General features: G+C 37.8%; 1 protein-coding gene across 1 annotated transcript in view; it reads right to left on the reverse strand.

The window, feature by feature from the left end:
- Window positions 1–17,698, reverse strand: part of LOC120528596 (pyroglutamylated RF-amide peptide receptor-like) — a 92,470-nt gene that overhangs the window by 28,850 nt on the left and 45,922 nt on the right. The window contains exon 2 of the mRNA XM_039752770.1: window positions 14,747–14,905. Within this exon, the coding sequence (XP_039608704.1) occupies window positions 14,747–14,905 (159 nt within the window). The remainder of the gene's footprint in view (window positions 1–14,746; window positions 14,906–17,698) is intronic.

Consider the following 17,698-nt stretch of genomic DNA (forward strand, 5'->3'; position numbering starts at 1 on the left):
CCTAACAGTGAGCTCAGGAATGGACCATGTAGAAAACACCAAGAGTGCATCCCAATGCAAGAAATGCCCTCCTGTTGAACTCGGAGCAACACTCACCTCACTGGACATTAACTTTAAGGGCTTGGCATTATAAAACTTCTGTGCCAAGATTAATTGGAACTCTAAATAACCAGAAGCAACCTGCCTCTTCTGTGGCATTGCCAAAGGCAAAACTCATCATTAATTAACCAATTGATCAACATCATTCAATTTATTCTGTTTCTCATATTCATGCACGATTTGTTAAATTTTCTGGGTCTCCCTGGGTAGGCAGAAACAGAGATCCCTACATTACTACCCCAAGCCTAAAGCCCCATGCCACTCATTTCTCAGTTTCTACTCAAACAACCATTTACTCCCTCACCTTCCCTTTAAATTCAGCCTGTATAAGGTCAAACCCTTTTCTTTTTATTTTTTTGCATATTGATTTCACTGACCACCACTAACCCAATTCACACTGTTTATACTTTCTTCTGGATAGTTGGGTCTTTGCATCTCTCCTTCTCCTTCTTACCTCCAGGTTCCAATGGCTAAGACCCATCATACCACAGCTCAGCCAAAACAGCAAAAAACCATTGTGCAGGTTATGTATGGCCTAATATAGTAAGAAGGTTCTGACATTTAGGCTTCTTGCATTTAAATTTTTTGTAATTTCCAGAATGTGCTTCTTTCTATGTGTACCGGCCACAGACTGGGATTTGTCTTTGCCCATTCCAAGATAAAAGTCCAATTTGCTTTATCTCCAGATATGGTGATTACATTCTGTGGAACTTGCCCCGGACACAGACAGGCGGACATCGTTGTTTCACCCAACACACTTATTTATTTACAGTTATATTTACAGTGAAATCAGTGCATGAACCCGGTGCCTCCAGCACCGATCCCCCAAAGACCAGGCCTCACAGTCACAAATTGCCTTTCCGGCCGCCTCCACTCCTCTCCTCGAGCTCCATCCTCTTCCACCCGACTCTTGCTAATGAACGGAGGGAGGCGGCCCCTTTTATCCCAACCCGGATGGGCTTCAGCTGCTTCCCGGCAATCCCCCGCGGACACACCCCCGTGTGGCGGAAATGCCGGCTGCGCACCCAGAAGCCCTCCGGGTGTCCCCAGTCTTCTTCCCCCCAGCACTTCCTGGTGTGGCGGAAGTGCTGAGGTCCAGGGTTCTTCAGGCACCGGGGCGCCGCCTGGCGGAGGCCACGGGACCCTATAGGGTTGAGCTTCCATGCCCTCTACCCTCTGTTGGCCCCCAACACAACCAGGGCAGTCGCCCCGGTCCTCCTGGGCATCCTGGCTGGGCTCCACCCCCAGCCGCATGCCACAATTCATATAAAAAATAAACTGTATTTATCATCTGTGGAATAACTTCTGGTTACTTAAGTTATGAAATTCCCAGAAAGGGAAGGACAAGAATCATTAGGTAAGCCACAAGTAAAAAAAATATCAATAAAGACTAATCAACATACTTCAAATTACAAGAGAAGCAAACAAATTTGTAGAAACCAAAGCAGTAAATCTACAGAACAAAAACAGTGGTAAAGTTATTCAGTTACAAAAGTCCACAGATATTTCAATGTGAAATAAAATAATGAAAACAAAAAACTCTGAAGAATCCTTTACTAAATTCAACTATTAAACTCCACATTTTAAATCTGGCAAAACCTAGCCAAAAATCCAAATAATCATTAACCAACAAACAAGCAGTTTGTTAAAATAAGCTAGCAAACTAGGTATATAGAATAATCTTTTAGGATTCAGAAAAACCTACCAAGAGCAGGCAGCCAAAAAACACAGAAGTAAGCCTAACATAGGCCACAGTGAGTGCTGAAAGTGAGTGAGTGCGCTATATAATCCTTTCCTTTAATTGCAACCCTAATGACTGCAGCACTGATTGTATATGAAGTCTCACCTTTCCAAACACTAGACACCATTTAATAAAACCCATGCTTCTAGACCCTTAGCAATTACCTGGGACTCTGGACTTCTAGTAGTTCATAAACCAAACAAAATCCAGTTGTAAGAGACATACACATACACTTGATAAAGGTGCAAACAGTACTGTCCTTTATTATAATAAAAGTTCAAAATCAAAAACAGATGATAAGCAAGTCATCAATTACTCAGTTTAGCACTGACACACACAAAAAGAAAACAGATGAATGCACAAAATGAGGGATGATTAAGTTCTGCACTAGATTCTCTGCAGGCAAAAAAATACAAAGAAACAAACAAAAAAAAATTAAAATTCAAAGTAAACCTCTAAGCACCTTACCTCCAGTTCCTCACTACTCCTTTCCAGATTGCCTCCACACCCTTAAAAATCAGAAGTTCTCACCAACACTTTCTCTCAATCCTTGCAACACCTTGAGTGATCTGTAGCTCATATGGACCTAAAAACAACTCCCAGCATCCATGTAGTCATTTTATATTGCTGCAGGTTTTTGCCTAACCGATCACAGCAGAAACTCCATCATTGCCGGTCCCAAGCCGGGATGTGAAAGCAGGAGGGTTGAATGTGGGGCCAGCTACCTCACCATGTAAAAAAATGCAGCTACAGAAATGCCATCCAGTTGAAACCTAGACAACTCAGCCCTGGAAAGAGATAGGTATTCATCAAGAGGACTTATGATGCCACATGGAGAAAGCCAGAAGGTCAAATATCCATCTTATGACTGTGGGAAAACACCATGAGGGAAGCAGCAGAGATGAAGAACTATAAATTATGCCAAATAGACACTGTCCAGGCAGAAAAGTGTGACCACAGGATAGATGCCAACCCCCCACACACACACACCCACGGGGTAGCACTGATGTTGTCCAAAGTAGCACAGCACAGAATGATCTCATTGGCTGGGAAGAGAAGAGTTATTACAGTATCTTTCAGAACCATGAAGAAGAAAATCAACATGAATGCCATCCAGTGCTATTCCCCAACTAATGTTAGCAAAGATGCTGACAAAGAAGATTTTTTCAACGGACTGCAGTCCATAGTAGAAAGATATCCGGAAAGGGAAGTCAACATCATCATGGGGAACATCAATGCCCAGACTGAAAATGACAACACAGGGTATGCAGACATTATGGGAGGTCATGGACTTGGAGACATGAATAAGACTGCTGAGGGACTTGCCAGCTTTTGCACCTTGAACTTGCAGTGAATTCCCCCACAACAGAATACACAAGGCAACTTGGGTATCACCAGATCACTTAATGGAGAACCAAATAGATCACACCTGCATTGCAAAGAAGTTCAGAAGATACCTGCAGTACGTTAGAGTGAAAAGAGGAGCAGACATGTCCTCAGACCGCCACATTATCGTGGCCAATCTACAGTTAAAACTAAAGAAGAACTGGATGGCAGTAACAACATAACAGCAGAAGTGCAACAAAGGACTCCTGAGGGATGCACAGAAGCTGGAAGAGTATAGAACAACCCTGAACAACACATTTTTAGTCCTGCAAGAACTGATGGAAGATAAGAAGACCATACAGAACAAATGGAAAAAGTTCAAAGATACAGTGACAAGAACATGCCAGGAGGTGCTTGGCACCAAGAAATACCAGCACAAGAAGTGTATTTCAACTGATAACTTACGTAAGATCCAGGAAAGAATGTAAAAGAAGGCCACAGTGAACAGCAGCCGTACAAGAACAGAGGAGGCAAAAGTGCAGGAAGAGTACACAGCAGCAAATAGGGCCACCAAGAAAAGCGTCCAAGCAGTCAAACAGGACAATATAGAAAACTTGGCAACAGAAGCAGAACAAGCAGCAAGAGATGAGAATATAAGATGACTGTATAATATCACTAATACATTGTCAGGGAGGTTAAGCAGAATAGAAGCACCAGTCAGAGACAAAGAAGGAAGAACAATTATAAGAGACAAACAACAAAGGAACAGATGGACGGAGTACTTTAAAGAACTCCTGAATAGACCAATACAACAAAATTCAGCTGCCATTCTGTGGCTGACACAGACCTGCAAATAGACAGCAGTAAGCGAACAAGACAAGAAATCAAGAATGCCATAAACAGCTGAAGAATGGAAAGGCGGCAGGACCTGACAACATTCCCGCAGGGGCACTCAAAGCAGAATTAGACAACGTAATAGAGAAGCTCTGCCCCTCTTCAACAAGACCTGGGAAGAAGAACAAGTGCCTTCAGATTGGACAGAAGGATACATTATTAAACCTCCGAAAGAAAAGTGACCTTAACAATTGCATTACAGAGGGATCACCATTCTCTCCATACCTGCAAAGGTGCTAAACAGAGTTATTTTGAACAGGATGAAGGACCAAATCGACACTCAACTACATAACAAGCAAGTTGGCTTTCACAAGGATAGATCCTGCGTGGACCACATAGAAATGCTGCACATCATTGCTCAGCAGTCGATGGAATGGAACTCTTCACTGCATGTCATCTTTGTTGATTAAGAGAAGGCCTTCGATAGTGTGGATAGGGAGACCCCCTGGAAACTCCTCCGGCATTACGGTGTTCAGTCAAGCTTATCAACATTATTAGAAACTCATACAAGGAAATGACATGGAAAGTAGTTCATCAAGGGCAATTCACAGAAACATTCAAAGTTATGACAAGTGTCAGACAATGCTGCTTGCAATTAATTGGATTATGAAGATAGCCATGGTGCAGAGAAGAAACTGGATCTAGTGGACACCTTGGGCACAGCTGGATTACCTTGACTACACTGATGACTTGGCCCTACTGTCACACACCCACAGCAACAGATGTAGGAAAAGACAAACAGTCACCTCTGCTCAAATTGGACTCAACATACACAAAGGAAAGAGCAAAATCCTCAAAACAAACACAAATAGCTCTAACCCAATTATGTTGGAGGGTGAGGCATTTGAAGAAGTGGAAGCCTTTACTTATCTGGGCAGTGTTATCAACACGCAATTGCAGAATGGATACTGATGTGAAAGCTAGGATCAGCAAGGAAAGAGCTTCATTTCTGCAACTAAAGAACATCTGGAGTTCCAAGGAACTCTCAGTACACATTAAACTCAGGCTATTCAGCACCAACGTAAAAAGTCCTACTTTATGGAGCAGAGACTTGAAGAAAATCTGGGAAAATATTCAAGAAAGTGCAAGTTTTCATCAATGATTGTCTAAAGAAGATCCTCCAGATACGCTGGCCTGACGCCATCAGCAATGAAGACCTCAGGAGGAAAACAATCCAGCTTCCTGCAGAAGATGCAATAAGCAAGAGAAGATGGGGCTGGATTGGACATATTCTACGCAAACCTGTAACCAAATTCACCAGGCAAGCCCTAAAGTGGAACCCTCGAGGGAAAAGGAAAATTACAATTTCATGTTTTCTATGTGAGATCTTATTTTCGATTCTTCTTTCAGCAGCTTGGTACATCCAGGTATGGTCTATCATATTTAAGTGCGAGTAAGTACAGCTTTGTAATATTTTATTGGAAAATATTGTTATTACAACCCGTTGTTCCAAAATGGATTTATAATTGTAAATGAGTGAGTAAAGTTTCAGTTAGTTAAAAAAAAATCACATTTATTCTATCATATATGAGAAATGCAATATCTTTTAATTATCAGTTGATCAAATAATAAGTCACTTGTTCAAGTAATTTAATAATATCTTCATAATTCTTTCATTTACCATTTACATAAATTTGGGAATACCCATTATGCCAAAAAGAAAGTGCAAGTTCACAAACTACTTGAACAACAAATATCCTTGTTTTTGAAAGGGCAGAACAGACTCAATTAAGGGGCTGATGCTTACTGATTCAATTTCAGTAGCTTGCTATGTAAAGATTTCTATTCATATTTATCCAAGGACCCAAATTTACTGAGAAAAATAACTTCAGTGGAGAAATATAAAAGAATATAGATAAATGCAAATAAACTAAATTGAAAATAGTAAAATTATTTTTATTTTACTATAAGTGAATTTACCATGTGTATAATTTTTTTACAGGTTTACCACAGTTAAGCTATCCAAATAAGAATGGATGGAAAGAAGTCTGTTAATTTAAGAGGCTTGACATATTTAAAATATTTAATGGGTTATTTGTTTGCCAGTGACTGTGATTGTTGCCATCATATCATAATTATAGTGATAAACTGCTACTAAATGCTTATATCATTTTAAAAAACCATAAGACAGTGTAAAGGCATATTATGGCATCATAGGGAAAGGCATCCTCAAAAGTCCTAATTTTTCGATCCAAATGCCCTCATTTCCAGAGAAAGAGAGTTGGCAGCCCTATACATGAAGTCATCATTTCGATTGTATAACAGAAATATCCATTGCTGTGTTCTTTTAATGCCCCTTAACAGAATAAGCATTTCTAGATGGGTGGGTGTACTTTCCAACAATTACCAGGGAACCCTGCCAGGTAGGAAATTCCCTAAGGCATAGCTGTAACATTCAGACTATACACCTTAAAATATATTTTTATGTCAATGTTGTGGGCTGCCTACAAGATGTAGTCTGACGTCTGACTCTCAGCAAATATATCTGAGTTGAGCAGGTACAAAAATGTATGTGTCATAATAGAGTTTCTATGTCTTTACACAATTAATAAACATGATGTGCAACTTTCAAAAAGTCCAGAATGAGTATGCCAGCAAATGTACATCTGGTTTATTTTTTAAACTATATTTCTAAGGTTTTGCTTAAAAGGAGTCCATATTCATTTAAGTTACAAAAACAGTGCAATAAATGCGATTAAGTTGTAATGTGTAGTTAAGAAGTATATTGTATAAAAATATAAAAAATCAATTAATTTTTCTGCTAGATTTATTCAGTCACCACTATGGAAGACTCTTTGTTTTGCTTTTGAAATTATGCAAATATTGATTGCTAGTTATTCTTTGGTTTTCATGTTGTATTAAAGCTGCTTTTTAAAGATTATTTTGTATTCTGTTTGTGCATATTTAAATGGGTAAACTTAAATATTTATGTAATTTATTTTACAAAGCATTTGTATTTTTTTCTTTCATTTCCTTAATTACATTTGCAGTCCAGTCCTCTTTCAATAAACCGCTTAAACTTTTACAACTAGTAGTGGAAATAAATGATAATGCTGCTAATTGCAGTTCCTTAGAACACAATGAGATTAGTTTAAGTCTTCTAAAAGAGCAAAATACCATGCACATGCTTGAGAAAAAATTCAGTGCTTACAGAATTTCATTACTTTCTGTTTATAGTATTTTCTATTTACTGTTGGTCTTGCTTTAATTTTCTTCTGTGTAAGCATCTCACTGTTTTCATCTTAATCAGAAATAATCCAATAATAAATGGCAATCTGATATTTTCGTATTTACCACCTAATTTGTTTAAGCATATGTTATGATATAAAGCATGCATCAAAGAAAAAGTATAAGCAATGAAAAGTCAACATAACTTTATTTTAAAAGTAACAGTTATCCTTCTATATAAAAGCGGTCGGTATTGTCCTTCCATCCCGTGAGTGCTACGCAGGCGCGGAGTTTCACACACGCCCCGTCCATTTTGCAATGCACGATGGAATTTGTAGTTTTGATTTTCCAGGTAAAAGATGATTTTCTACTCCAGACTGTGCGATATCTTCTTCTTCTTTCTTACTATATAAAAGCTTTCGGGATTGTCCTTCCGTCCCGTGAGTGGAAAGCGTAGCGGTATTCCGCTTATCACAGACTTACTACTTGCAGCTTGCGATGAGCGACATGATGTGAGCAGAGTTCTGGTGCTCCCATCATTCCCTTGCTTTTGTGCGCGATGCGCTGAAAAAATAGACAAAATTATGTCTTTGGAAATAATTAATGTTGATGGAGTACAAATGCCTCACCGCGTAGTAAATATCAGGGGTGTTCAAAAGGGCGACCTCAATATAGAAAAAAAGTTTACATTTCATCACAAAAATAACAGAAACTATGAGTATTAAAGTAATACCGCTCAAATGCAATATAACCAAATTAATGAGTTTGCATAAAATATCAAATTGATCTACATATTGAATTGCCTTAAGAAGTGGTCAACTTAAAAGTCGGTCGCCTTAAAAGGCGGGTGAGCCTAGTGAAATAGTAATTGTTGCTTCAGCTTCATTTTGGGGATGAAAACTGAATCCATATGGTGTTTAGCTGGCAGAAAGTATAAAAAAAAAACTCCTTTTTAGCAAAACATGCTATCTTGTACAAAGTCATCCTGTTTATATTCCGTTTGAGCTAATAACATCACTATACCCAAACAATTTGAAAGCACATTATGTTTGTAAAATCTCCGCTGAGAACCTGAATGAGACACCATGCTACTCAGTCTAAGTCTGAGAGAATTTGTTCTGATTTTCCCAACAAGAAAGACATCAATAAACAGAGTGAAATCAACATTTAGGAAATATATTAAATAAGAAATAGATTACTAAATAACTGGCTGGTATAGGCTCCAGCCCCTAGCAACACTGCTCAGGATTAAGTGGGGTTAGATACTGTAGGTATGGTACTGAACAAAACACAGATTAAAAAAATCATGCATATAAAGACATATAAATACAAAAACAAATTGCATTAACATCTAACTCCACACCACACACAATATATAACGAAATACAAATTTCAAATATTAAGCACAGAAAAACTCAGTTCACATCTTAATGGCTAATGTAGTAATTTCTCATTTATTTGCTGACATATATACATATAATAAAATACCCTTTTTACTCGTGTACCACGCGCCCTCGTGTAAGATGCGTACCCTAATTTTTACAAAGAAAATCGCGAAAAATCGTTTTCCCCCATGTACGACGCGCGTCGTGATTGTATAGGAAGCATTTAGAGAGAAAGAGAGCGCGAGTGCACGAGCAGATGAAGTAAACATTACAGAATTACATTTCCTCGTGTATGACACGCACCTGATTTTCTAATGCTAATTTTTAGGAAAAAAAATGCGCGCATGGTACATGTGTAAATACGGTAAGCCTCATAATTTTGAGATTATTGTTACTGTACTGTTTCATGTATTATTTAAAAGGATTCAAATGAGTGCAGTAGAGTATGAATTACTGAATTTATTGAGGAAGAGGTAACAGATAGGTAGATTTTATTATCCCAAAGGGAAGTTTATTTGCAGCAGGAAAAAGTGAAAGTTGGTCAGTACAATGGATCAGGCTCTTAGGACTCTTATTAAAGCTGATTTATTGCTGCTGCTAATGGATGGCGACTGAGGGAGCAAGTATTGTAGTACATCTGGTGGAAGCATTAGAAGGAGACGTGAGGTGCTACTAGTATTAGAGGATTTGGCACGTGAAGATCAGATGGAGCTGAATGCCAGTTCAGCTGCAACAAGTCACCACTGGGATTGCAAGAAAAGCTGAGCTTGCAGTCCCAGATGCCTGACAAGAGTCTGGGAAAATTTGCCACAGAGATCAAGCATTAGTGTGACGGTTGTTTTTGCCCTTTCCCTGACCTATGCAGGGCGATCTGGCATGAAGTGTGTTCCTGAAGGGTCTCATACCTGTATCGTTGCACCAACAGGTCCATCTAGCACGCCCTGTCACATTAGAACATACACTGATTGAATGCTTTCATGTGCTAGCTAGGTAACCTGTGCAGCTTGAATCAGTAATGAGATAAGTGCCTATCACAACTTGCAATGCTAACAATCCAGCAAGCTCAGACCCCTTCCAGAGAGAATGTTGCCGTGCTGTCATTCTTGAAGACTTCCCTACCGGAACCAATGACATCTGCTTGCTGGCTCCATGGTCATCTGAGGCACATACAAGAGATTCTGCTCTACAAACAGAAAATAACTTGTTTTGGAGCAGAGAAAAACATCTGGGAAACTGCAGAGTCAGGTGTGAGTGGAATGACAAAGTACCCGCTGCCAAACCCAAAAGCTGGTCGGAAGGACTGGAAGCAGCCACTTGCTACTATAGAATGCTAGGAAGGTGGAGACTTCACATCTGGGTTGACATTCAAATGATTTGTTGTTTGTCACAGTGGCCACTGCAACAATTATGTGGCCAGATGTACTCCCTATAGAGGTGCAGCTGACTGCCACCTTGGCATGTTTTACCATGGCAACTGGAGAAGCTACATCCATGCTTGGAGAGGCTGTAGTCAAAGTTTAAACTGAAATGCAATGGTAGATTCAAAGAAATTAGGCGGAGAATATCAAAGACTTCTGAATATTGAGGCTATACTTTTTACAAAGGGCAAAAGTGTACCTGGACAAGGCACTATGATTTTTCCAGATAGTACAATCCATAGACTATTAGGATGCAAGGAACCTCTGGAGCCACTTTTTTATCCAAAGACACAGAAAATCTCCACTCACCTTACTGATCAAAGAAATGCTGTGAGCTGCCCTCATAACTGCCTTGGTGCATACCCATCATTCTAGCCCCAAAGAAGGACAGTAGCTTGCTGTTTTGCATAGGTTATCAACAATTAAATGCCTAAACTCTTAAGAATTTCTATCTATTGCATTGGGGCCTCATTTGGCCTATATCTATGACACGGATGCCAGTAGCTTGGGAATTGGAGCAGTGCTACCCCAGCAGCAAATACAATGAGATCAAGTGGTGGCCGATTACAGCCACATTCTGAGCTAACCTGAGCATAATGAGGAGGGAGTTATAGGCAGTAGTATAGACTGTTTGCCATTATTTCTATGGACTTCCCTTCGTGGTCCATACAGATATGCTGCACTTCAGTGGTCATTGTCTTTCCACAAGCCAGAAGAATAGGTGGCTTGTTGGCTGGATTGGATTGGAACCCTTTCCGAAATCTGACAGAGGGCATCATCATCATGCACTTTATAAGTCTGGAAAGGCTCGAGAAGGCAGATGGTGACTCCCAGGTCATTATCAATTCACTTTCGTAAATAATAACGGGAGGACGGAGAGAGACACAGCATGCAATGGTGGATAATGAATGATGATCTGAGACACTGTGAGAGTGGAATAGCCCTGACTGGTTTAGGCAATTATCATTTTTAAGAGGAACCTCCCATGGCTTTAACAGCAGGTACGTGATTTTGCTAGAAGTACCACTGCAAATCAATTATTGTTAAATAACAGTGCCTGTTACTGTGCTTAACTCCCACTTGGTATGTGTCTCAGTCTTTCTCACTGCTCGTTACAGTATTACTAGTATGTTAAATTATTCCTTATGTTGCTTGGAAAATATTAATGCAAATAAGTAATTTATAATTGTTATCTTGACATATATCTTAAATTGAGATCTGGAATATTAGGGGGTGCCAACTGGTGCCCTTGCACCGGGCACTACCAACACTAAGATCTGTCCTTTTTAATGGCCATAGCTTGTCAAATCTTTTCTCATGTACTGTATGTAAGCATACACTTAACCTTATCCTCTTGTTAACTGCATTAGAATTGCCATTTTTAAACTAGAAAGGCATTAACTAATTTTCCTTAAAGCAGCTTACAGTTGCATTGGATTAGGTTTTCTAGCAATCCATTCAAATTTCTTTTAAATAGAGGAAAAGAGAGCAACAGTGGAAGAGCGCAATCAGAAATATTGTCAATGGTTTGTTACCAGAGGAACTTGCACTAACATGCAAGCTCCACCACTAGAGATTCAAACCCTGTATGTACACAGAGCTGTTCCACACTATTTTAATTGCCTGGGGCTTTCACAGTCTGAGGCCATGGAGGTTTGTTGACTTTTTTTTAACAGTAAAAACCAGGAAAAACCTATTTTTGGATCGGACTTTGCCTTCTAATAAGTTATTTAGTCAGCTGCTGTGTGTCAGAACTGGGCCTGTTTAGCCAATTTAAAGAAGTGATAGCATAGAAACTGTCAGAGACATCCAGCTCATTGAGGTCAAGGTGCAGGAATAGTGAGACCACCTGACAGTTGTACTCTAGTTGAAGACGTTCTTAACCTAAAGATAGTTGCCTCTTGACTGTAGAAATGACTGTGGAATGAGGTTTAAAGCCACTCATAGCTAACTGATCAATGATTCTGGAGTAGAGAGAACAGTTTGAGGTGAAGGCTAATGGGCAGGAGGAAGAGCTCAGAATCGTGATAAAGTAGGGAAGACTGGATGTGAAAATAAAGTGGTGTATTTTTGGAAGTTGAGTAAATGCTTCTGCCAGAAAAAGAGGAATAAGCCAGCTGTGGAAAGTCCCATAGGTTCCTCATTTTGTTTTTCCTCTTTTGTCTTTTATGATGTCAATGTATAAATCCACTTTTTTATTATTTTGTTCAATAAATATAAACGTTTCAAATATTCCCTTTATATGGGAAAAAACACCATGAGGATGCTTACCTTTAATAGTATATTCCATACATTGTAAAGTTTTTAGTGAAATGATTGGTTATCATGATTTGCTTGAATTATCATAAGTAATTCCTGTTTTTAATTGCTAAATACCTATACCATATTAATTTAATTTAATTAACATTTTTGACTAGTCTTTGCAAGTTGTATTTCACATTTCACACTTGTCTGAAAGGAAATTTTCACATTTATATCACTAATAGATCATTATTTTATATGGCACCATAAATGGAGTGTTGATCAAGCTGCCTAACAAAGCAAATAAAGATTACAATTCACTGAGGAATTATACAAACAGATCAGTTGAATAAAATCAATATAGCAAATGGATAAAAAATGTAGCACTAGCTTGGAATTATTTGTTCTGCACAGGTGGTGACATGGCTCAACTAGACAGCTTAGTGGCAAAAAGTCATTTAAGAATGGATTCTGCACATTTTGTATCTGCATGAACATCTTTCTTTTGTCTTTAGTATTTTCTCATTTTAGTCTCATATTTTTGTTCCACAAACCACCTTTTTATCTTGACGTTTATCTTGACAAGGGCAGTATAATGACAAATTTTAATGGCAAGTATCAGAATGAGTGTTAGAAATAAAACACAATAAGAGTATAAAACTACAATAAAAGGAATGTAGCAACTGGGATAGACAAAACAAGAGTAACGGGAAAAAAATCAATTTAGAGTACCAACTACAAAGCTAGAAGTCTAAATTCATATGACCTCTCATTGGACCATCGAAACTGATAAATGAAGGAACAACAATTAAAATACCCAAAAGAACAGAGGGGTCATTAGTCAGGATTTGAAAATCAAGATAAACAGAGCATCCTGAAGAGTACTAGAAAGGAAGAATGCCAGAAAAGAAGCAAATTTAATTTTAATTTTAATTTAATAATACATTTTATTAATTTCTAAGATGTTATTATGACTTAGGTTAAATTGCCTTTTTGAATGTTAAAATTACCCACACGTTTATATTTTGTTAGCATATGTTTTATCAAAGGATTGCTAACTTATATTTAAGAGATCTTTTCTAAGGACCATACTCCACTGGGCCACATATTAAAACATAAGAGCTAAGAGAGGCTCATCTTGACTATTAGAATTTTTTTTTTGCATACATTTGGCCACTTTTTAATGGATATTGGTCTTAAGTGAGAGTTGCCATGAGGGTTTGGGTCAGCTTCCAAATTAACTCATCAATTTCCATTCCGATGAGAATTTGACACTGAAATTACTTAAATGAAATTCTGTGGAGTTCCAAGTTTTTTGTTTTTTTTTTCTTACAAAATCTGTGAAAATACATGTAGCAACATACTGTATATTTGCAATATTTACGATAATAAAAAGTTAAAGGTATTCATCATGTGGTATTTAATGTGTGAAGAAGAGAAGAGAGGAACAAGGAATAAATGATGTAACCATAAAAATGAGACACAAGTAAAACTCTATGTCAAGGTATTGATTTTGCTACACTAGTAAAGGACTACTTGAATATTTGAAAAAAAAAATTGCTTAACAACTGTATAAAAAAACAACATAACTACTATATGAAGCAGAGGAGATGTGCACTCATTTTCTGTTGTATATATAATACATGATGCCCCAGATGATAAAACACAAAAATGAATAAATATATTGATAAATTAATTTTCTTTTATCATACATTTCACACTGTTTTATTTGCGCAGAATCACCATTTCATCTTCAAATTTTCCATCACTAAGACTACACCTTTCAGGCTCAAATATCTTAGCAGTGACAATGAAAATATATTTGACAGATGCAGATGGGACAGGGAGGGCACTCATTGGGATACAAGTTGTGCTAAGTAAGGGAGCCAACCAAATGTCAGTCAATTCTATCCAAAACAAACTCACACGCTAAATCACCAGTCGTATACCTTTAACACAGGTAAAACAGAATAGTGTTAAAAGTAATTATGCATAATGATAGATGAAAATTAGAAATGAAAATTTACCTTATAAACAAATGAAAATGAGTTTAGAATTAATTTAGCTGTCTTTTATTTCATTCATAATGGTTGAGTTATAATATTTAGTTAGACAAGACATCCTCTTATTGAGATAGAATTTAACACTATTTAGAGGCGTTCAATTTTGGTTCCTGTCATTCAAATTCAATTCCCATTCTCTTTCCTTAGAAATGTATGCAACTCCAATATTAATTTCAATTTCTGGTAAAGGAACTACAATTTACCATATATTCTATACAAGAATACAATTTAGCACAAAAACATTTTACATCCTTTTCTGGTTTATAGTAATTTATGTTTTGAAGATGCACTACATTAATCAATAATGTCAGTTTCCACTGAACAGTTGTACATGTTGGTCTTCGTGCAGATCTGCCACAAGCTTTAAGAACAGCCCTTCAGCATGAGAGCAGAGGTTACTGGAAAACTTACCAAGTATAGTGAAAGCCCTTCTGTTGGTGTACTGCCATTTCATTTTTAAAGGGTGCATGATCCCCTGGTGCCTTTCTATGGCTATGCACATCATTGTAAGAATTTCTGTCACAATAGCTGTGGATTGGATAAATGGCACCATTTTGCAGGCAAATGCTCCTATGTGGAAGAAAAAATAGTAAGGTTAGGCTGGTCCAGTAATGTAAAAATGCATAAGAGATGGTATCCTGTTGAATACAAAAGACTTGTATTAATTAACAGGACAGATAACTATAAATTTCAACTACACATTAAGAAGTTAAAACATTCACACTCACACACAAACACACCACCCTTCTGTCCCATCTAACTGGACTAAAGAAATGTCACCCTTGCAAGAGTATCTTATGGGTTATTTCACCCACTGGTATCGCTGTTAACATGATAAACAGTATCACCTCCCATTCTTTTTTTCTCTTCTGCCATCTGTGCCTTCATTCGGTTGATTTTTACAGGGAGAGGCCATTTAAACATCCTCCAGGGTTAACTTCTGTAATAGAGCAAGAACATAGTGCCTTCCTGTATCCATAGATTTCACTGATATTAATTCTGTTATTTTCTAGAGAAACAGCTAAGCTGGTTGCTCTTTATAACTTGCATAGTAACAGTCCCAAGTCTGGCTCTTCTGCTGCCATCTGATGAACTGAAATAATTCGATTTGTTCCTGTTTTGCTTTCTAAAAAAGATGATACCTTTGAGAAAAGTCCTTATCCATGGCACCTGTCATGGCAGTAACCATCTGAACTGTCAGGATATGGGTGTTTTTATGGTGCTCACATTGTGCTGTTTATTGAAAACACTTTTGTCAATTTAGTTTGCTTCCCAGAGTTACAACTTCATGATGTCAGGAGTGCCTATGATTGCACTTATTATGCCAGGGCAAAGTTACACATCCAAAGAAATGTTTTGAACATTTTATTTGCACCAGGAGATCAGAGATAAGAACAAAACAAAAGAAATGTCAGAGAGGAAGGCAAAGAGCTCATAACAGGAAATTCTGCAGAGAGAACCTAATAGAAATGTGAGATAAAAGTATAGAAATTCAAGACCAATAAATGGTAATTGAATACCATAACATGTAGGTTTTTAGAGTTTGTCTTAAGTTGAATAAGGAAAACAGTGCAAAGCCACCTTTTATAATTCAGCGGTCTCCAACTCCAGTCCTGGAGGGCTTCAATGGCTGCAGGTTTTCATTCTAACCCCTTTCTTAATTGGTGACCAGTTTTTGCCACTAATTAACTCCTTTTCCCTTTCATTTTAATTGGCTTGTTTTTTAAGACTTGTTCCCCCGAATTTCTTCATTATTCTTCTGAATTGCTTCATTTCTTTCCTTAAATGGCACCCTTACAGAAATTAAATATGAAGTGAATGAGCAAACAGAAGACCAACTTAGGGCCTCCAACTCCAACCGATGTCACTCCAACCAATTGCTTAATTAGGCACTGAGTCTTGTTGTTAATTAAACCCGTTCTTTAATTTCTTGGCTTGTTGCTGCTCTCATTGTGCAATAGCAAACATTTCTGGAATTGTTCATTTTTCTCTTTTCTAAGAGCACTGTTTGAATGTTTTAGGGAGAAGAGCAGATCAACATTCCTGAGACCTTCGTCTTTCTTCATTTTCAGGTATTGTATGATGGACAAAGTTTGCTGGTCAAGTTTTGGCTCATTTTGTATTTCATTACAGTTTGGCTGCTAATTAAGTAAAAAAGGGGTCTGAGTCTTCAAGAGCCTTCGGTGGGTTGGCACCCTGCCCAGGATTGGTTCCTGCCTTGTGCCCTGTGTTGGCTGGGATTGGCTCCAGCAGACCCCCGTGACCCTGTGTTCGGATTCAGCGGGTTAGAAAATGGATGGATGGATGGAGTCTTCAAGAGCAAGTCAATTAAAATTCATTCAAAAGAAGGTTATTAGCAGCAAAAACAGGTCACTGATAAAGAAAAGGGCTGGGATGAAAACCTGGTGCCACTATAGCCCTCCAGGACCTGCTGTTTTATATTATTAGGAAAAGATGTCACACTGTCATGTTGATGTCACTCATGTGCTTGATAGCCATCCATAACAATGATAGTCAAGAATTTAAGTAAATCTTTTATTCATAGAACAGAACATGATTTAAATTTTTGTTTGGGCCATTTTGTTTTGAAGTCACTTGTTCTTTGATTTCCCAGTTTGTGAAATAAGGCTGTTCAAGGTCATCATTATTTTTATTCATAACCGATGTGAAATGAATCCATTGTGAAAGAGTCTTTGCATTCATTTATGCTATTGGGTTACCAACTTAATGACTTTATTTAGAGTAAAATGTTGAACATCTGTCCCAAAACCATGTGTATGTAATTATTTGTGTCAAATTGTAAGGAAATCAGATCATATGTTGAAAAGTGTTGCAATTTTCATTCCCAGCAATTTAGTTCCTTAAATTGAACATTTTTTTTCTAGTGCTCAAATATCACATGCAATTTTTTGGCATGTAAAGCAGAATAATAATATAAGCTTTTACCCCACATTCAGTCGTGAGCCCTTCCTTATCCTAGACCACATCAGTGCTTCTTCTGCCTCTGACAGCAACTGCTCAGACATACAGTATACAATTTGCATTATACAGATGCTTTAGACAAAGTGGTTTGTCTTGGTAGAGTGATATATTACTCTGCTTTCCCATTTTGTATTATTAATGTGTAGCCTTTGTCAGAATGCCTCAAATCTCACCTTCCCTTCTACATGTATAACCTCAGGCAATTAGGTGTAGCAAAAGACAAGCAGGAGTTAAGTTACACTTTAAATAATATATTATTGATAATATTCATAAATAATAACAATAAGCAAAGTACAAGTGAGTATTGGAGACCGTACAACCTGGTAAATGCTAATGTGTAGTTCAGGTGGCACACGACTTGTTAGTTACTTAAAATGTCTA

The sequence above is a fragment of the Polypterus senegalus genome, chromosome 4 (genome assembly GCF_016835505.1).
Source record: "Polypterus senegalus isolate Bchr_013 chromosome 4, ASM1683550v1, whole genome shotgun sequence".
NCBI lineage: Eukaryota > Metazoa > Chordata > Cladistia > Polypteriformes > Polypteridae > Polypterus > Polypterus senegalus.